We start from the raw sequence: 14,384 nt of genomic DNA, 5'->3' as shown, positions 1-14,384 counted from the left end.
GCCAACCAGACGCGTTCCTGCTTTGCCCGCATCCCATCTTTCTTCGCCACTCCATCACACTAATGGCCTCAGACTGTCTCCTCCCTGGCCAGCCCGTCCCCCTTCCAAAGGGCCCTGCTCCCCTCTTGGGCAGCGGAATATACTCCAAAGATGGGCTTGCGAGAGCGTCGGTCGTCGGCGTGCCACACTACGATGCATCTGTCTGTTATCTTTCTTTGCCGCCGTTTCTCTCGTCTTCTTGTGTTTCAAACCGAGGCGCCACCATCACTGACTAACTCACTCTCTGTCCGTCTTCCCCGGTCTCGAAAACTCACAGACATTGACAATTTCGCGTGTGCGCCCACACCCACCCACACCGAGCTCGTTAGTTCTTGGTTCCGTGACGAGACTCTCGCCACAGCAAGCTATGGTCTCTATCACCGTCGTTGATGGCGTTCCATTACCTGCCGGCGAAGAGTTTACTGGTGTGATCAGGACGCAGGACGTCCGTGCGACCGAGAAGGACAAGGTCAAGATCGGTGATTGTTTTCGCGGTGGAGATGTCGTTAAGGGTTTGGTCGTATGTTGCTTTACTGATTTTATACTTCGCGTGTGGCCCCCAGGAAACTGATTTTATGCTTTTGGTGCAGATCTCTCTTGGTGATGCTCGTAGTTACTATATCACTACAGCTCGCAATGATCTCGGTGTCATTTTTGCCACGAGCGAGGCAGGTGAGACGCCTTTTATATCCTTCAAGTCGCTAGAGCTTTGTCTGATTGAATACATACTTCAGGTGGCACGATGGAACCTGTGTCATGGCAGGAAATGCGCTGTCCGAAAACAGGTAAACTCGAGAAACGAAAATGCGCAAAGCCAGAAGGCTTGTAATCATAATGTGCTACTACACTGTGGGCATTCTTTTTTTGCAGCGTCTATCGAAGAATGTCTGATTATCGGGGACTCAATCGAGTGTAGTGTAAGTTCAGAAGCAATATGTATATCCTACACACAGGAGCACTGCACGCTGTCTGCTTCTGCGGTGTTCATAGTTCAATGCTCACTTCATCGTCGTCTTTCGTTCCCCGCTCTCGCTCAAGTCTCTGAACCATGTCACGAAAAGCCCTGGGATTGTTCAATGCTTTGACAGGAGGCGGCCATTGTCTGTGCCATTTCGGATTGATCCATTCATATGTCGTCTGTAAAATCATGCGTGAGCACACCACCAATCGGAAAACAGATGTCTGCGACGAAATAATTCACCTTTCCATGCGGCCGGGCCACGATCTTCAGATCCTCCTCCCTCCAATGCTCCTCATAATGAGACCTCACAACTTCCATAAACACCTTCTGAAAAACACTCTTCCCCGGCCACTTATACACCTGCTGTCTCAGCACGTTCACTAAGCCCTTCACGTCCTCACTACTCAAACTCTGAACCTCATCGTCCTTGAGGTCCGTCATGTCGAGCACGTAGTCACAGCCTTTGATCTCGCAGTGCCAGGTAGAGTCGGCGCGGAGAAGGGGAGGAAGGAAGGTGTGGCTGAGTTTGTTGTTCACCAGAGATATGATTTCGGGGTCGATGGGGTGGGGTGAGGGGGAGCGGCTGGACGCACGAGAGTCGGGGGCATTGGAGGATGAGGATGAGAAGTCAGAGTTGTAGATCGGAGCGGGGGCATCGTCGACGTCGACATCCATTGGGATGTCTACCGGCTAAATGTACGTGTCAGAGACATCACATATAGGTGTGAGAAGAGAGATACAATGATACCTTGGGTGCATTCCGCGGCTTTTTGTAAGTGTGAATTTTAGGTGCAGCGTTATCGCGAGAAGGACCTGGTTTGGCATTTCTTCGGGTCCAAGCAACTGATCGGTCACTGTCCGTCGAATTCGCGCTTTCCCTTCTTCTTCTTCTTCTGCTCGGGACTATTATATCTATCTCTTCATCCTCTTCGTCCTCCACCTCCACCTCCACCTCCATAGCCGTCGCCGGCGCCTCATTCTCACTCACTGCTCCCTCTTGCATGTTGTCATCGTCATCTCCCCCACTGTCCGAATCACTACTCCCATCATATTCATCCCTCACACCCCACTTAACCCTCGGCCTCCTCGCCCTCGCCACTCTCCTCCCTTTCAGAACCACCTCATTCCTCCACTTCTGCCAAATGTCCACATCCAAGATCCTCTTATGTTTCTGCCTCTTCATCTGCTCCATAATGATCCACTCACAATGCGACGCAAAGACTGAAAGAATCTCCGCCCTGTGCGGTTTCCTAACCCGCCTCGGAACCCTCGTCTGTCTCCCCGCCCTCCTCGCCCGATCTTCCGGGTCTTTCGCCTCATCTGGCACCCTATAACATTCCTTCGTCTTATACTCCTCCGGATCGATATCGGCGATGTCGGAGCCCGAGTCGGAGTCCACCGCGTCCTCGAGGTAGTACGTTCTGCGCCAACGGCTAGTAGGGGGCGCGTAACTCTGCCAGTGGAGGTATCTGGAGGCGAACCAGTCGGGAGTGCGTTTGTTACGTGGGGTACGGCTTTGGTCGCGGTTGTGGAGTTCTTCGAGGGTGTGGAGGGTGTGGTAGCGGTAGAGGAAGGTTCGGGAGAGTTCGTAGGTTTCGGTATCGAGGCTTAGGATTTCGTAGATTCGGTTTCGGTCTTTGGTGGTCAGCTTGAGACCCTTCTTCACGAGTTCGTCCCCGTCACCTACATCAATTTGAGAAAAGGATTGTCACTGGGAGGCGCAAAGCTGAGGTTACCTGCCATGTATATCGCCGGCATGCTCTTCTCGCCTTGAATTAAGATCTTGACCGCGAGCTCGTCTTTGGCCTTACCGGACTCGTTGAAGTACGCTTTGATGCCCCATGGGTCACCATACGGGTGTTTCTCGTGATACCGCCTGGCAAGCTCTGTACCGACGGCTACTTTACCCCTGTCCGTGAGCTGCTTCAACGACTGGACGGTCAGGACGCCACGGAAGTAAATGGTGGCCTTGGCGGGAATGCGCCGGTGCTTCCGCTGGGTGTGTTTGGGGAGGGACGGGAGGTTCTCTCGTCCTTCAATCTGGTCAAGACTGTGTATAGATTCGACTCAATGAGATGATTCGAGGAGGGTAGATCGTGAGATATACCCTGCAGGATGGCCATTGTACTGGAACATGACATCCTCGAGCGTGAGGACATTGGTGGGGGTGCTCTTGCACTCTGGGGCGAGGACGTCCTCGTCGAGATAGGGACCAAAAGGGGCCTTAATGAGCTCCCTCTGCCTGTTCAAAGCGCTGGTAGCCGAGCGCGGCATGGAGGAGTACGCTTTGCGGCGGACAAAGGGACGGAACGCGGTGAACGGTGTGGGGAAGAAGGATGAACAAAAGGGCGTGTCCGGCGATTGCCGGGGTCGACCGCGCGCGATGGCCCAATCTGGGGAGTTCTGATCCTCCTGGCCCGGTCCCACTCCCTCACTCCTCACTTTCAACCAACCAACCCATCGCACAACAACCGCTCGCTCGCCGCCGTCGCCGCCGTCCCCCTGCCTCATCCCCCGTTCTGGTCGCTCTTTCCTCTCCGTCTTTGCCTGGACAAAATCCGACACGTAGCGCTCGACGACGATGACAGCCATCCTGTCAGCTTCAGACGCGTTACGCAAGGAAAACATCATGGCCTCTCATGACGACCACCAGCTCAAGTGCGCATCGCTCCCCGTGCTATTTTGTTTTGATTGCTGACGTCGGCGTGCATGGTTCAGTTACTCCTCGAATGCCTCGACGGATTGGAAGTCAAAGTACTATGAAGTCGCAGACATGCTCACCGAGACGAGACACGAACTCGATGAGTTCCAACAGTCGTCGAAGGAACTCGAGGAAGAGCTGGAAAGGGACTTGCAGAGGACAGAGAAGGCACAGCAGGACCTACGGGTCAAGGTAGAGCGAGCGGAGAACGAGAGGGATGATTGGAAGGTCTGTCATTTCTTCCCCAAAATTACTGCGCCTTGTGGCACCCTGTCTTGATCACGCCCCATCGAACATCGCTGCCCATTTCTCCTAGGCCAAGTTTGTTCAACTTCAAACAACACACAACATGACGACAGCCCGACTGCAGCGTGAACTTGACACTCTACGGCAGGACCACCAGAAGCTCAAGGTTCAACTGCGAGAACTCGAGATGGGTAATGACGATTTGGAGAGGAACGAGCGTGCGGTTACGTCAAGTCTGGCCGATGTCGAGGCAAAGTATAATCGGGCACTGGAGGAGAAGATTATCTTAGAACACGAACTTCTGGACAAGGCAAACCTGGAAGAGGAATGCCAGCGTCTCAAGGATGACCTACGAGGTTCGTATATTCACCCTCTCATCTCCGCAACACTGTCGACACTCTATCGACTATCAACCCGCGAACTAATTTCGCTTCAGACACCAATGAAGAAGTATCTGTTCTGAGAGATCAACTCGATACCGCCCTCACTCGCGCCGCGAGTTCCAACCCTACACTCGAATCCCTTGACTCTGCAACACCCTCGTCGAGTATGCCTTCATTGCGTCAGAACTCAGAGGAAGATCTCCTGCACACACGGCCCCCTTCCGATCTCCAACTCTCCGATCTTGCTCTCGACTCGGACAGCATGCCCTCGACCGTCACAGAAACCCCTCGCCCATCGACTTCGTCACTCAATTCTTCAGAGGCAGGAAAGTCTGCCTTGCTGCAACGTGCAGGATTTGGGACGCCTCGCACCACAAGACTGCCGGCGCCAGGAACAACATCGACGCCTATCAACCGATCGACCACTCTTCCATCACTCACTTCGCCTTCACGTCTGCCTGCTCGGAATACTCCCGTGCGGCTACCCACTCGCATCCCTGGCACACCATATTCATCGATACCGACCACTGGTATCCCACAGACGGTGGCGAGAAGCAAGGGAGTGCAGATGGTATCGGAAATGAGGGCAAAGGTAAAGAACCTCGAGGCAAAGATCCATACACGTGTTCCGCGCATCCGGAACGGCAGTACCTCCACGCGACCGTACGGCAGTCCTTCAGCGTCGACGGCGACTGTCAAGCCACCGCCTGGCATCGCCACCTCTTCCTCTTCTAACTCCTTCCTGAACCACATTCGCAAGTCGTCTGAGGACATCAGAAAACCAAATTTCCTCAGTCGACGTAGTGATGAGGAAGTGGACCGAAAGCAGCATACACCTGCAGGGAAGAATGGAGAGGGTTGGGTTCTTGTTCTGGACGACACGCCGTCACCTATCAAAGACCGGGCAAAGGAGTCGAGCCGAATGTCGAGCACGTCGCCTACACCGCGTTACCGTCCGTACGCATCGAAGCGCAATGGTAGCGGGTCCTCTGTTCCCGAGGCTTCAGACTCGAAGGATTCGCTTTCACGAAGTTCAAAGTCGGCCCGGCGGCCTCAGTCTCGCACGTCCACATCGACCGAGGGCCGGAGCAGCGTCAGTACTACTGCGACTATGAGCTCCATCGCGACGCCATCATCTCGTCCGACTTCACCGACTTTCTTGCCCGTTGCCAGTTCGGGCCTGTTCTCTCATCAGTCAGGCAAGGATCCTCTCAAGCTGTCCACGGGTTCTGGTACCAGCAGTGGGAACGGGACTCTGTTGAAACGGTCGACGGGTCCAGGACATCAACTCAGGCTGTCGACCGGGCCGACCGGCTTGAAGCGTTCTTCATTGGGTGCAAGCAAGATAGGATCCCCGTCCGTGGTGCATCCTCCGTCCGACCGTGGAATGCCACCGCCGCCGCCTCGTGAACGGCCAACTTCTGTTCCTGCGCCTCCACGAACGAGTACCGACAGGTCTTCACCTTCTTCGTTCAAAGATCCCCTCGTGAAGTCACCGCCTATCACCCATAGCGCCTCCACTACGCGAATCTCACGGCTGCCTTCATCGACGACTACTCCAGCTCTAGGAAGAAGTAGAATTGGACGGCCGAGCTTCACGGGTGCTGGACGGAAGAGTTCTGGTGGTGGAGATTCTGACAACGAAGACAGGAAGATTCGGATAAGGCCAGGCAGTTTGTCGAAGTCAGCACGTCGCGGTTGAAGAGGATATCGGCGGAAGGAGGGTGGATGGATAAAAAAGGAAAGAAACCTGTGGTTATTGGACTCTCGCTGTGATATCGTGTGGTGTGGTATATCCCCTATGCTTTTCCGTCACGGTACCCTAGTCTTTTCGAGTATTTTCCTTCCATTCATCCCCTTCCCTGTTATACCTGGTTCGTGTTTTGTTTCCGCCTCAATTTTCAGCATTATGATTTACCAACCTGTGGACTCCGCAGAGAGTCCTCACTAACATTATAACACTCCTTGCCAGCATCCAGTTCTCTTTCTTGTTCCCTAGTATTTCGGTCGTGTTCCCCTTTCCTCTTCTGTGACTGTGTTTTACTTGTTGTTTGACGGTTTTAGCAATAGCCTAATCACCCCATGCTCTCCTTTGCCTCGCCCCGTCCTATGACTTACCCAGATCCTCTTCCTATCACGCTAGATGATCGAACGAACTTCGACTCTGGGCTGATCATTCGCGATGTTGCTGTGTGTTTATTTACAGTTTTGTTGCGGTTTTCCGTCCGGCGTCTCTCACGCCTCAATTCGTACCCCCCAATTCTTCTTCTGAACCATCATTGTTTCATCCATCCATACGTGCGTCCATCCACCTATTTACTTGAACAAACCTTCTTGCCAGTTTCTCACACACACTTTACAATCTACTCCCTACTCCCTACTCCCAACTCACATTCCCACTTCTCAACTCTACACCCACTCACCCACCGCATATCCTCTGCCCTAAGTATTCTCACCGACTATAGAGCGCAGTGTAATCTATCCCTTCATTCCTCGTGTGTGTCGTAGAGCATTTTTTCAAGCTATTTCCTCTTTCGCGTTTTAGCAATTCTATTATTCTCTACCTTTCGCTTCCCGCATATCCCCTTTGCCTGAGTATACCACCCTTTTTTTCTTCTTTCCCTTACCTCTTCGTGGGGTTGTGACAACTTGTCAACATTATTTAAATCTTGACGGTTCGGAGTCGCGCGGGAGTTTGGAAGCTGGAGTGGCTATATATTTCTCTCTCTCTGGCTACTACATACGCATTGAGTTTGTGGTGTTAGAAAAGCTTTTTTTTTCGGAATTTTTCATAGTTCTAGGTGGATGGTTTCGTGTCGTTTATCACAGCTTAGCTTGTTCTCGTTTCTTCTCATTGCTTCTTCTCCGCCTTTCCCCCTCCATACCCTCTTATCCGCCTTTTTCTCCTCCGAGCCGTAGCCGTTGTCGTTAGTCGAAGTTTGTGCCATTGGGAGGGTGCGCGCTAAGTTGACTGTCGCGGTGGTTGGTGCGTGAGGGAGATGCATTAGGCAGAGGTAGAGGGAGGGAATGGATGTGGGAGGGGAGAGAGGGAGAGGGAGAGAGGGAAGGAGAGCGAGCGAGCGTTGAAGTACTTTACTGTTCTGATGGTTTTTTAGTGTTTGGGGGGGTACAGAATACGATAGTAGTATGCTGACGAAACTTCATTTTCGCGGTGTGCTATGTTGACGATTGTGGGTGACTGTCTCTGAAGATTGAATGCCTCAGGCTCTCAGGTATAACTGGTGAGGGCAGTGAGTCAAGACTCGGATCGGAAGAGGTGCGTGTCAAGTTGTGAGTTGGGTACAGTGTCTGACGTGAATACAAGGACCACAGCAGGTACTTTTCCTAGTCGGCTGCTAGGTTGAATTACGATATCAAGCAGTCTCTTGAGGACGCACGACGAGCTTCACGCCTGGGGCCGTCTCGTCACGATCAGATTTCCGGAGGGAGCGAGTATGCTCCAGCATGTGGTGACGGTCTCTTCGTCGCTTATGCAGTCGTAAATGAATCTGAGAGGCTGGGAAGTGGTGGAAAGGATGTGAGGAGATGGCGGAGGGGAGAGCGTTGTAGGGTGTCGTGAGGTAGTCGATCACATGCGTCGCACCAGCGAGTTTGCAGTACTCGGTGTGTTGAGACGAAGCGGTCGTTATGATGGAGTTGAAGCTAGAGACTGTGCGCCATTCCACCCATGCTAATTCAGCTTGTTCATATAACACATTCTTTCAGGAACGGAGTAGACAGACCTTGCCGGGACATGTTGGATATCTGCAGGGAAAAATTACACAGAAGGTACGCCTACTTTATGTTCCTTAACGCCACACTATTAAAGACAGATTTCACACGGCATCGCTCAGTTGATTCGTGTCTTTGAAGAGGGTATTTCCAAATGCGGAGACAAGAAGCGTTAGTGAGAGCGTGCGAGGCAAAAGGTCAGCAATGATAAATATGAAAACTGGAGGGGAGGTCTCGAAAAGGCAGGATCCTATTTGGGCCTTTATCCACTCTGATCCAAATTCAAGTATTAGATATGCAAGGTACCGATGACCAGAGGGTTTGGCCGAGGTTGATAAAACGCGAGAACGGAAAACTTATGCTCGTCTAGATCGTGGTTCGAAACAAAGATGGTTGAAGGAGTATTCCAGTTTCGGATTACCGGCTCAATCCAGACCGACACGCCGGCCGGCGCCACCGCCACTCCTCCCTCGAACCGCCACACCGCCATAACCTCCATAGGCTCAAAGTAGGAGTGACTCGATGAATACAACACATGGATGAATGTCCGGGTATACAGGCTACTAAGAAAACAAGGCTCTATGATAAGGATGCGAGGCGTCATTGATTTCGTGCACTGCTCACCCCCTGAACTCTCCTCCAACTTGGTCTCGACTCCACGATTGCAGACCCCGAGCCCTCCCCACCCAGAACATTGCGCCCCTCATCACTCGATACAATAGAAAGAGAGTTACTTCTCATAGCCCGTAACTTGTTCATATTAGCTTCCAGATTCCTCACCGCCAGCTCTAGCCCGAGCAGTGCATAATCGATCTTCATCGTCACCTCCCCCAAATCCTGACCTGTCGCCTTCTGGTCGCCTTGTAGGTATCGAGAGATGAGTTGGTCTAGCGATTGGCAATCCTCTATTTCCCGCTCGCGGGCGTGAATGCCGGATGGGAGCGTCTCTTTGATGATGGTGAGTGAGGCGCGGTCTGCTGGTTGTAGTGTGGGATAATAACGCTCAGTTTGTTTGCGAAATGCACGAAGGAACTGTGCACGCAGTCAAAGAAGGATCAGAGACATGAGTTGGAAAGGCGAGCGTGGTGGACTGACCCTGAGATGGTCCTTCATAAGAGCAGTAATTGTACGAACGTACAGTAACTGCAATGCAAAGTACTTGTTGTCGAGAGGACCGCGATATGACTTCGACGTCTGCAGTTTCCCCTGAACTTGCTCGAGATTGCGTTTCAGCGTCTGCAGCGATCCCATCGACGGCTTTTGGCTGACAAAGGGGGGATTGTCTACTCTAGACTGCATGCGTTTATGACTAGACGCGACTGATTTAGTCGTGACTGCACTTGTGCGTGATTTGATGTTGGACATTAGAGCAGAATAACAAGTGCGGGAATACACGATAGGATGTAGTATAAGTGCAGTGCTTGAGGGGATGGTGATGGAAAGTGCGTAGGAAGGGACGTCAGCGCGAGAGCGGCGGCCCGCAGGTATATATGACTATATAGGCAGAGCTAGAACTTCCGAGCCAGTCGTGTAGCAAGCTGTGTCTCCCGAAACATGTCTAGCTCTCATGATGCCTGCGAGCCAATAGAGATTAAGGTAGGAAGCGGAGATGCAAGTAAGCTTTGGCCCAAGACATCCGTGGCCGAGTCCTAGCCCATCCGGACAGTTACAGTCGCAAAAAGAGCGGTCTCGTCCTCTTGTAGGACATGAGCGCTTTGAGCACGCGCGATCTCGGTTCTGTTCGTCCGGCAGAGCGAGTTCAAAGATAGAAACAAGTCTAGATGGTCGTGATTTGTCCGACATGACCCATGATGTTGACACAGACAATGCGGAAGAAATCGGAAGAGGATGAGCGACAGTGGACGAAAAGAATTCCTTATGTAATAGAAGTCCCGGAAGCCGGCGCCAACTACTCGAAAAACTGGCCTGGCGAAAATTGTGACACAAACGCATTGAACGCTACAAACGAGATTGTTTCGTACAATGTGATATAATTCCTACGTCACAACTGAGAATCTCCGTGTGCAATAAATAAACAAAACAAGAAACAATTATGTCGTCGTGTTCGAAGGGCCAGCCACCGCATGATCACAGCTAGGCGTGTCCTCCGTCGCAGTCAAGCTCCCCGAAGGCGGTCGGGCGTCTGGAGGCGTCTCCCAGGTTCCCGGGATGAGAGCCACAGGCAAAAGCCACGTCGCCGTCAAAACCACACCCTCACCTACGTAGATCAAAAGGCCGTTCAGTCCAAATCGATGACTGCGTCAAGCAAGCCGAGGTACGCACCCTTGTCGAAAGCCTTGATAGAGCCCCAGCTCCAGGCCAAGAATCCACCGATATAACCGAGATAGGGTACTATCTGTTGCGCAAGGAAAAGACCAGCACGGAATTGAATAGGTATGATGGCTACTGGGATGCTGTTAAACAGCCACTGAAGTGCGGTCGTGATTATAGCAGCTCGTTTCGCTGCCTCGAGGCGTTTATTGTTGAGGACATCAAGGACCGGAGGTGGAAGGTATCTGTGGACCAGCGTGAACAAACTGAATAGGATATTAAGTCGGAAAGTCGAGAAGATACTTACAATCGGTAGCCCCACCACGTAGCTTGGAAAGATATCTTGTCTGGGCTGGGCAGCCATACCACTCTCGTCTTGACAGGTCTCTCGAGCACGGGAAAAGGCACAGGAGGAAGCGCCTGAGGGGGTTCCGCATCCTCTTCCTTGGGAGGAGCCTTGCCCTTCCAACTGTCAAACCAACGCTTGATCGCACCACCCTGGGCCTCCTCTCCCTTGTCTCCATCACCGGCGCCATTCGTCTCCGTACCAGGAGTCTCATCACCGTCCGTCGGAGATCGCCTTTGTTCATGCTCGTCCACCGTACCACTAGCCTCTGGAACAAAGGCATCGCCACCCCTGGTAGACACACTGGCCATGCTGACCCGACTATTTCGAGGACTGGACCACGGATCAAACGCAACCCCATCCTCAAGCATCAACATCGAAATCCTCCGCGACGGCCTCTCCCTCTCGAACACCTCCTCACCATCATCACACACCGACATGATATCCGACCTGGCCAGCTCAACTTCCGAATCCTCCGTAGGTTCCAACGGGGCATAAAGCATGATGCTCTCGTTGTCGTCCATGTCGTCCTCGTAGTTTTCTACGCTCGGGGGTGCGATTCCTGCTGAGGAGGCTATAGAGGTAGGACGGGATGGGGCCGGGGAACGTAAACGGTCGAGGATGGAGAAGACGGATTGGCGGCCTTTTTCCAGGGAGCCGTTCATGATGGAGCCGTTGGAGAGCATTGAGATGAGACGATAATCTGTGATAGGCGCAGAGGGAATCGGGGAGTGAGGTTTGGGCGTCGATGACCGTGGAGGGGTGGTTGGAGGACTGGAACGCTGGGCTGTGGAAGCTATGGGAGTGGCTGGGAAGAGGGAGTCTTGCGTGGGGGTATCTTCGGACTCTGTTGGTGTTGCAGTAGAGAGCGAAGGTAAAGAACCAAGTAATGCTTGGATGCGTCGTGCGAGGTTGGCAGGCTCTGGGCCAACATTCTCCTGGCCCTTCGGCGTTCCGGGCGGTGAAGCCACTCGCCTAGGCGTCGCAACATCGGCAGGAGGCGTCTCATCACCAGCGACTGCATCCTCAGTGTCCACAGCGGATATAAAATGTGAAGACGATTTCAAGGGTGTCGTAATCCCCTGGACATGCATACGTTCTACTGCAGGTTCAGACGCCCTGCGCACATGTTGACCAGGAGGCCTCATACTCGTAACTGACTTGCTGCTCGTACTCAGAGGAGGGCCAGAGCCGGAACCAGAGCTAGCTTCAGAAGCGGGAGCAGCGGTCGCGGAAGAGGAAGACGACGGATCCTGGAACCAAGACGAAGGGGGAAACTCCGGCTTCTTCTTCTTAGGTGCGCTCCTGTCGCTGCCTGTCTCCGACCCAGAATCCTGATCCTTTCGCTTTCGTCCCAGCTTTGCGAACTGCTCCAAGGCGTATACCTTGGCTCTAGGTATGACATTGACCTTCGGCTCCGAAGGAGGTTCCTTCTCGGTGTTTGATGTGAGGGGATCTTGTCCTGGAGGGACTACAGTTTGCGATGACGATCGTACTGGCACCTTTCGTAGAGGAATGGGCTGAGAAACAGGGGATGTAGGTGGGGTTGAGGTGGAGCGAGTTACTGGTGATGGCGGAGGGTTTGATGATTTGGCTTGTGGCGTGGATCGTGGAGGTAAGGGTCGTAGTTTGCTCGATTGCTCATTGCTGCTAGACACGGCGGTCGAGGAGCCAGAAGCCTGAGATGACGAGGTCTGCGATGAAGAGCGCCACGGATTGAGACGTGACTTCGTGGGTTGTGGGTTGGGCGCCATAGTGGCACTTGAGGACGAAGAGGTTGATTGGTTGGAACTGGACTGAGAGGATATGCGTTGTGGCGTCGACTGGACGATCTTCGTGGGCTCTCTATCAGGTTGGCGAGTGCTGGCAGGTGGAGGAGATGACGGAGGTGTAACCACTGGAGGTTGCGTGGTATGCGAATGGGTCTGAGAGGGAGGCACACGAAGCTCCTGGGTCGAAGTATAGGGTCTACTGGTGGAAGTCAAACGAGGTTTGTCTCCGGACGAAGCCTGTACCGAAGGTACGACAACGACCTGCGGTTTGAGATGCGGATCAGGGACAGGGCGAGTATTCTCTCTCGATACACCACTTCGAGTCTGCGAAGAAAGAGGTAGTGTTTCTGCAGGCGCTTCTCGACGGGCAGACGATGAAGGGGCGGATGGAGGTGCAACTCTTTGAGAAGACGAACGTGAAAGAGCTACTGGCCGAGTGCGGTCTCTGTCGCCGCCGGTGGAACCGCTCAATGATGAAGACGTAGGATTCGGGGAAGCCCGGGGTTGAGTCTTTGGGACAGTAGATGAGGATTGGGGCGAAGACGATGGCTGTGTCAGACTTCTCTGTGGCAACGATCGAGGTGGAGCCACTGGCCGTGGGCGGTCTTTCTCGTTACCGGCAGAATCGATCGAAGACGAAGATGCGGGAGGAGGAGGAGGAGGAGGAACCCGACTTTGGGCCTTCGAGACGGTGGATGACGAGTAGGATGAAGATGCAATTGGTTGGGTCACACTTTTCTGTGGCGACGAGCGAGAATGAGCAACCGGTGGTGGATGTTCTGTATCACCACGGGTAGCACCCTTCAAAGGTAAAGACGAGATATCAGAAGGAACCCGTGTTTGAGCCTTTGTCGATGTAGATGAGGGTTTTGACGAAGATGATGACAACTGAACAACTGTTCGTTGTGATGAAGATCGGGCAGGTGGAACGGGCAGGGGTTGCTCTCTATTTGTAGCAACACTTTCCGACGAGGGAGGAGGGTCCGGTGGCCTCTGCGTTTGTGTTCTTGGTTGGGTAGATGATGATTTCGACGAGGAAGACGCTGGCTGGGTACCTGGCCTCTGCGACGAAGACCGAGAAAGGGCAGGTGGTGGCTGTTCTTTATTGCGAGCGGGGGTACCAGACACAGATAACTGAGGTGGATGAATCTCCGGGCGGCTTTGTGGTTGAGTCTTCGGTGTAGCCGTAGACAAAGGCACCGACGACTGTGACGAAGAAGATGGGTGCGTCTGAGCTTGCGCCTTTGGCAGTATAGGCGATGCTTTGGACGAAGAAGAGGTTGGTTGCACAACTACTGTTTGTGGTGACGAACGGGGAACGGCAGCTGGCCGTATGCGCTCTGATTCTCTCTCACCAGCGAGGACGCCGTCTAAAGACAGAAACGGAGGATCCGGAGGCGCTTGCGTCTGTGGTTGATTCTTCGGCACAGTCGTGGATGACTGCGAAGAAAGTGAATGGATACTGTACTTCGAGTACTTCGGCTGGCTCTCCCCCAATCTCGGAGAATTCACAGGCGAACGTAGGCTATGCACCGAATAGTAGGCCGACCGTTCCGTGCGATCGGTTTCTGAAGAGTGTACGGACGAATTTTCCGACAGCTGAGAGGTATGAGAGCGAGGGGAATAGTAAGAAGATTCGTCTGATGTCGAGTGAATGCTATATTTCGAGTATTTCGTCGACTGCTTGTCGCTAGAAGAGGTATTAGACTCGGAGGGTGCTGTGGCTCGACTTGATGTGTGAGACGCGGATCTCTGAGTGTGGCGAGGAGCGGGAGCAGATGACGGAGTGCTGCTGCTTGTTGTGTTGTCACTCACGGAGCGACCAAGCGCAGCAGACGACTTGCTAGAAGAGGAGGAATGTGAAGGACGAGAGCTCGACGTGGTGGCCATAAACCAAGTTGCGTGTGCAACGAGGCTGGTAGGAGAACGCGAG

General features: G+C 53.2%; 4 protein-coding genes across 4 annotated transcripts; 2 read left to right on the top strand and 2 right to left on the bottom strand.

Annotated features, from left to right (window-relative positions):
- Window positions 1-45: 45 nt before the first annotated feature.
- On the top strand, window positions 46-3,356 carry STEHIDRAFT_71046 (uncharacterized protein). Its single transcript, XM_007298095.1, has 9 exons — window positions 46-200; window positions 317-559; window positions 630-711; window positions 774-888; window positions 956-1,178; window positions 1,243-1,690; window positions 1,749-2,683; window positions 2,737-3,050; window positions 3,108-3,356. Exons 1-4 carry the CDS (start codon window positions 63-65, stop codon window positions 866-868), a joined length of 558 nt encoding a protein of 185 aa, XP_007298157.1. The 5' UTR covers window positions 46-62; the 3' UTR covers window positions 869-888; window positions 956-1,178; window positions 1,243-1,690; window positions 1,749-2,683; window positions 2,737-3,050; window positions 3,108-3,356.
- A 73-nt stretch (window positions 3,357-3,429) lies between these two features.
- Window positions 3,430-7,458, top strand: STEHIDRAFT_71044 (uncharacterized protein). Its single transcript, XM_007298094.1, has 4 exons — window positions 3,430-3,658; window positions 3,719-3,929; window positions 4,018-4,303; window positions 4,384-7,458. Exons 1-4 carry the CDS (start codon window positions 3,582-3,584, stop codon window positions 6,030-6,032), a joined length of 2,223 nt encoding a protein of 740 aa, XP_007298156.1. The 5' UTR covers window positions 3,430-3,581; the 3' UTR covers window positions 6,033-7,458.
- A 1,204-nt stretch (window positions 7,459-8,662) lies between these two features.
- Window positions 8,663-9,427, bottom strand: STEHIDRAFT_127171 (uncharacterized protein; the record flags this gene model as incomplete). The annotated part of the gene is made up of 2 exons (XM_007298737.1): window positions 8,663-9,094; window positions 9,158-9,427. 2 exons carry the CDS (start codon window positions 9,425-9,427, stop codon window positions 8,663-8,665), a joined length of 702 nt encoding a protein of 233 aa, XP_007298799.1.
- Window positions 9,428-9,849: 422 nt separating this feature from the next.
- STEHIDRAFT_71041 (uncharacterized protein) lies at window positions 9,850-14,240 on the bottom strand. The gene is made up of 3 exons (XM_007298093.1): window positions 10,641-14,240; window positions 10,346-10,578; window positions 9,850-10,280 (listed from the first exon to the last, which is right to left on the bottom strand). Exons 1-3 carry the CDS (start codon window positions 12,431-12,433, stop codon window positions 10,114-10,116), a joined length of 2,193 nt encoding a protein of 730 aa, XP_007298155.1. The 5' UTR covers window positions 12,434-14,240; the 3' UTR covers window positions 9,850-10,113.
- Between the last annotated feature and the right edge of the window lie 144 nt (window positions 14,241-14,384).

Source organism: Stereum hirsutum (assembly GCF_000264905.1).
Source record: "Stereum hirsutum FP-91666 SS1 unplaced genomic scaffold STEHIscaffold_1, whole genome shotgun sequence".
Lineage (NCBI taxonomy): Eukaryota > Fungi > Basidiomycota > Agaricomycetes > Russulales > Stereaceae > Stereum > Stereum hirsutum.
Note: the sequence above shows the minus strand (reverse complement) of the source record. Positions and strands in the feature narration are given on the sequence as shown.